The sequence below is a fragment of the Grampus griseus genome (assembly GCF_964374135.1).
Source record: "Grampus griseus genome assembly, chromosome: 19".
NCBI classification, from domain to species: domain Eukaryota; kingdom Metazoa; phylum Chordata; class Mammalia; order Artiodactyla; family Delphinidae; genus Grampus; species Grampus griseus.
In genome coordinates, this window is record NC_139013.1 from 24,025,320 (window position 1) to 24,031,319 (window position 6,000).

At 44.7% G+C, this 6,000-nt stretch overlaps 1 protein-coding gene across 1 annotated transcript; it reads right to left on the reverse strand.

Annotated features, from left to right (window-relative positions):
* Positions 1 to 2,236: 2,236 nt before the first annotated feature.
* Positions 2,237 to 2,996, reverse strand: LOC309837335 (TSSK6-activating co-chaperone protein-like; the record flags this gene model as incomplete). The annotated part of the gene is given in 3 exon segments (XM_082677807.1): positions 2,237 to 2,614; positions 2,618 to 2,659; positions 2,973 to 2,996. Coding segments are annotated over 3 exon segments (444 nt in total).
* Positions 2,997 to 6,000: the final 3,004 nt, after the last annotated feature.

Sequence of the window (6,000 nt, forward strand, 5' to 3'; positions counted from 1 at the left end):
AGACCATCATATCCTGCCTTGGTGTGGTCTGAACTGGAAAATCTGTGTGGCTGAAGAGAAGCCATGTATGTAGAAGAGATAACTGGAGTGCACTCTGTTTAGATTTAAGCTCTCACTATCTCACTATAATTAAGTGCCAAGTGGTTATTAAACAATATATTTACAGAATTCTGACAACTGTGTAAGAACCTTTCCTCTCCTACAGTGAATATTCCCCCCTAAATACGCTTGTAATATTTCACTGGCTTTTAATTAACCCGACTCGCCTATAAAACCATTTATCTTTTAAAAAGACTGTTGTTCCATGTGCAATATGTGTCAATAGATAATTAAAATGTTTTTCTTAGAGAATGAACAGGGAGATGTGATCTATGCATTTCAGAACGTTATTATTAAAACTGTTATTTATTGAGGTTTAAGCACTTGTTACTTGGTAACTATAGAGTGACCGTGTCTCTTTAATACCAAAATTAAACAGGCACTGCAGACAAAATGTGCAAGGTTAGAAAACCTCTTGGGTCATAATTAAATAACGCAAGTAATAAAAGTTCAGTTCTTGTTTAGGAAACAAATGCCCCGATCTGGCTTCTTTTCTGTCAGGAATTGGGAAGGTGTGTCTTTGTTTTTCCAGGAGCAGCCTGGCTGTGTCGCTGTTTCAAACACGGACACTTTTTTCAGAGCATCAGAAGTTTCTTCTAGAAATAACAGCTACAAAGTGTTTGGGAAACCTTAAAATAAAAGACAGTGTGAAACTGCTTTGGTGAATGTAGACTTTTCTAGAACTAGTGGCTGACCAGAGCCCCACGTCTGGGAGTAGACCTGTGTCTGGGGATGGCAGCCCTCAGAGAGAGGCCATCCCATCCGCTGGTAGCAGGCAGCCTGGCAAGGTCCCTTTCCCACTTCTCCTGGCTGCCCCAAGCTGCCCACCCTGGAGAAGCATCATGCTCGCCTCTCGGGCTAAGGACCCTAGCTTGTTGTCTCGTTTACCATGAGCCCCTTATTGTGGGTTCAGCTGTGTCCCCAGAAAGATGCTAAAGTTCTAACCCCCAGTACCTGTGAATATGACTGTATTAGTTTGCTAGAGCTGACATAACAAAGTATCACAGCCTGGATGTTTAAACAACAGAAATTGACTCTCACAGCGGCTGGAAGTCCAAGATCGAGGTGTTGGCAAGACTGGTCTTTCCCGAGGCCTCTCACCTTGGCTTGTAGATGATTCCTTCTCCCTGTGTCCTCACCTGGCCTTTTCTCTGTGCACACATATTGCTGACCTCTCTTCCTCTTCTTATAAAGGCACCAATACTATTGGATCAGGGCCACGCTTATGACTTCATTTAACCTTAATTCCTCTTTAAAGACCCAATCTCCAAATACAGTCACACTGGGGATTAGGGTTTCAACATATGAAATTTGGGGGGGACACAATGGTGTCTGAAACAGTGACCTTATCTGGAAATAGTTACGATCGAGTTACGATCATTAAGATCAGGATTCCTGTTAGGATGGGTCCTCATGCAATATAACTGTATCTTTACAAAATAAGGAAATTTGGACAAAGAGACAGACATGTACACAGAGAGAATGCCACATTAGGATGAAGGCGGAGCTCTGGGGGATGCACCTACAAGCCAGGAGGCCAAAGATGGCCAGCAGACCACCAGAAGCCAGGGGAAAGGATGGGACAAGGTCTCCTTCACAGCCCGCAAAGAGTACCAACCCTGCTGACACCTTGATCTCAGACTTCTAGCCCCCAGAGCTGGAGACCACACATTTCTGTTGTTTAAGCCCCCCAGTCTGTGATACTTTGCTACAGCAGCCCCAGGAAATGAATACACCCTCTGCAAAGAAATTCTATCACAATCTGATGCTCCAGCCAATCCTCACTGGGTTCTAACCCACAGACCTGGGGGACAAAGCCAGGTCCTCAGTCATTTAAAGGGACTGAGTAGACTAACATGAGATGCACACGACAGTCTATTAGGGTGATGGAAACAGATATAACATATCATTTCATCTTAAATCACATCTTTGTGTATATTTTATCATGTACAATATTAATACAGTAGTAGATGTATATGCTTTATAAGTAAACGTGCACTTATATCAGGGTAGGGAGGGGTCCATGTTCAAAATGTTTTGACTGATAGAGCTGTGTGATCACACAACTTGGAGACCACTGTTCCAAGGTGGGGAGTCAGTGATAAAAATGTTGTTGTTGTTGTTGTTGTTCCACAATTCATTTACTGAATTGGGGCAGGAGATTTAACAACAGATTGCGAGATAAGGCTGGGAGAGAAGAGTTCTTGCTTTCTCTCTCAGGAGCCAGTTGTGTCATGGATGCTTGTAGATTTTCCAAAATAGCCATCTGTTGTTGGGCAAGCTGGGTCTGAAGCTGGAGATTGGCACACATACATTCTAGGAGTCCTAGGCATTCCTTGGGCTTGTGCTCAATTCCTGAGGGCAGCTTTGTTGCCAGGATTTTCAGGAAAGTGGCTGGTGGGGAACTTGCTTGAAGTTTAATAAAGCTGGGGGAGGGTTTGGCTCGACAAAGAGGCACAGCATTACCTTCCTCTTTGGCTCTTCTGTTAGTAGGATGACTAGAACGCTGCTCCAACTAAACACCAACAGGTGTGGTGCCGCCCAGCCCAGTCCGATTGGACTACAACTCCCATTTCACCCCTCATCAAATCAGCCAGGTCTTCCCTCAACCGATGGTTTCAGTGCTGAAAAAATTAGACCAGAGAGCTCCTGTTCAGGAGGATTTCATGTAAGAGTCAGAAGAAAAGATTTTAGAGTTCTAAAGAGAATTCTTAAGGTTGTAAAAGAAGATTCAACAAACAAAAGATTGGAGACAAGTAGTAGGTTTTCCCACTGCCCTGGAGCACCACACTTAGATTACTCATGACGTCGTCATACGTCTCACAATTTGTAATATTTTGACCTCCTTCAAGCCGAGGTGTCATTTGTCTCACCCTGAGGTCCTCTGAGCCCGACATCATGCATGTCCACAGTGTGGTCCCAGGGGGTGATTAACAGTGCTCTAGGTGGAGAGGAGATGGCAGGGCCCGAGCCGGCACCAGCACATGGGGAATCTTTCTCTTTAAGCCCCTCCATCCTGAGAGTGACAGGTGAACTGTGGGTCAGGAGGAGGAGAGAGAGGAGAGTGAGACAGAGAGAAGCAGGAAGGCAAGCCTCAGAGGAAGAGGTAGGTAAACAGAGAAAAATACAGGAGGAGGGCATCTGAGAAGCAGAGATAGAGATGGTCAGAGGGCTGAGGGCGGAGGCAGAAAGGAGGGATGAAACCACGAGAAAAATTCAACGCTTGCTAAAGTTGTTCAAACACGTGGTAAGTTTCCGTACGTCATAATTTCAGTATGTTTAGGGCTTTACTTAGACATTATCCCAATCTGTATTATTGAACTCATTTGAATAAACATGCTTTACATCTGGAATTTTGGGCATTATGTTACAGGTTCTAGAGTGCGCTGTGCCCTTGGGCTGGGAAAGGGCATATTTTTGGTGGGCACCAGACTTCAGGTTATGGAATCCGAAGGCCTGGATGTCAGCCATTAAGCCGCCCATCGGTGTCCTCGTCCCCTCCCCCTGGAAGCTGAGAACAGATGTTCTCTCTGCCCTAGTAGCTGCCTTGATTCCAGGAGAAAGGAGAGAGAGAGAGAGGAAGGGCTCTGGATGTGGATGCGTCCTTTCCTCTCCTCCCTGTGTTACCATAGTATCTCGTTTCCTTGGTTACCGGTGGCCAAGGAAAGGACACTGGGCAAGTGCAGGATTTTGATGGAGCTCTCTAAAGAGAGATGTCAGCACAGACCTTGTCTCTTTTAAAAGAACACTCGTTCTGAGAGGTTGCTCAAGAATGGGGGTGGGGAAGAAATGGGTAGTTCTCATGAAGTTGGAATTTAGAAATTTCATTTCACTGGATAGAAATGAAGCACTTAAAAGATAACCTTGAGGAATCAAAGCCAGGGAGGCCTTACCCAGCTTTGCACATAGCTGGAAATCTGGAATTGGCAGGAAGGCTGTGATGCTAATTAAGAAATGATTTCTGCAAATGTTTACTTTAACTGCACCCAGCTTGGGCTAGCTCAGTAGCTGGCCTGCTCTTTTCCCTGGATAACTAAGCACCCTTGGGGAATATGGGAATTTGCCACTTCCGCTGGGAGCATCTGGCATCAGCCTTTAACAGTCCCAAGAGGCCACATAGACCTGTGAAGTCTCTCCTGAGAGCCTCTAGATTTTTTTTGACAGTTAAATGATGTGGAGGACAGTGGCCCTCAATTCTACTCAACTTTTGAGAGTCAGTCAAGATACCTGTCCTTCCAATACGTTTGTCTTGACTTCTCCACCTAAGTTAGGTGCCCTTCTTCAAGGACCCCAGGAACTACATTTTATCATTGAAAATTTTATCATTGCATTTACTACATTGTTCACTAATTGTATGATTATTAATCTTTCTCCTATGCCTGGTTTTAAGTTTTCTCATTTTTATTTCTTTTTTTAAAATGTTTTATTTTGGGAGGGAGAGTAGGTAACACATAAAGGTGGTTAGACAATTAGATCAGTACAAAATGGTCTATGATGAAAAGCCTCCTCTGGCTGGAGCCCCCATTCTTGCCCCACACCCTTTGGGCAGCCATCGTTTCCACTTCTTGTGTGTTCTTCTAGAGAGTGGATGCAGAAATGAGCGTGTTCGTCTGCCTCCCTCTCTATTCCTCCTTCATCCTTTATCTTGCTCCCTGTCTGTCTTTTACCCAAATGATACAATCCACACTATTCTGCTTATTACATTTTTTAAAATAAGTCATCTATCTTGAAGATCTTTTTTATATAAGTATGTATAGAACTTTTAAAAAATTGCAGTGTAGCATTCCACTGTATGAGTCTGCCTCTTTTCTCACTCATCTAGGATTTCCAAAGGCTCCTAGTACAGATCCAGCCCATAGTAGATGGTCGATGAGCATTCGTCAAATAAACGAATGAATGAAAACTCTCTGTGTTGAGAGATCTTAATTAGAGCCTCAGGAATATGAAAAGTTCAACTACATGGAAACATTTTTTTCCCCCAGAGTAAGACATATGGGGGCGGGGAGTGGGGTAGTGCCAGTGGACCTTCTGTGGGAAGAGGAAAGGAAAAAGAGACCAAAGGTATGCCAAGTGGAATTAGACATAAGAGCCCAGCTTGCTGGGACTTTTATTTATTTGATGCACAGGTGGTCTCTCGGCTGGTGTTCTGTGAATCCTGTTCATTTTGGGGCTGGTATTTTTGATATGGGTCTGGATTTGTTCCCTCTGTTTTTGTTTGTTTTCTTTATGGGCAGGGACAGTGTGAAAGCTCTCTTTGACTGTCATCTGTGGCTGACTGCTAGCCCTGTGCAGCCTGGTTTATAGCTCAGCACCACTATGGTCAACTGCAGGCTGTCTGGGTGATGATGTGGGACATGCCAGCCGGCCTCACACACAGGGACACCTTTAGGTTTTCCAGGAGGATGGAGACTCCTGGAAATGGGGACTCCTTCCCCCACTTTCTTTCTGTGCTAAAGCTAATAGTTTAGGGGAAGCCGTGTGCACTATGGTTTCCTCCTTAGAGCCTATTGGCCTGAGTTTTGTCCTCCACACACACCAGCCCCCACTTTGAAACAGACAGGTATCCAGGCAGCTTGAAGGAGGCTGTGCTTTCTGGAAGAGGTGACAGAAGGGTGTGGCGTAAGAACTAAAATTAAGACTCAATATTACGTGTTGCATTGGCATCTCGTAAAATTGGGAGGGCCTCCAATGGTTTAACTGCAAATTCTTCTTCTAAGACTGTTTCCAAGGACAAGGTCCCCAGCTCAACAACCCTCCTTTTCAAGGGACTAGGCACAGTTAGTTCCTGCTTAACACTGGGTAGTGGGTTTCAGTTCCCTCCCAGTCCATGGAATTATTCAAACAAAAACCACATGCTCCCATGGAAACAAGGAACACCTCTTGATACTAGAAAGCCTGCCT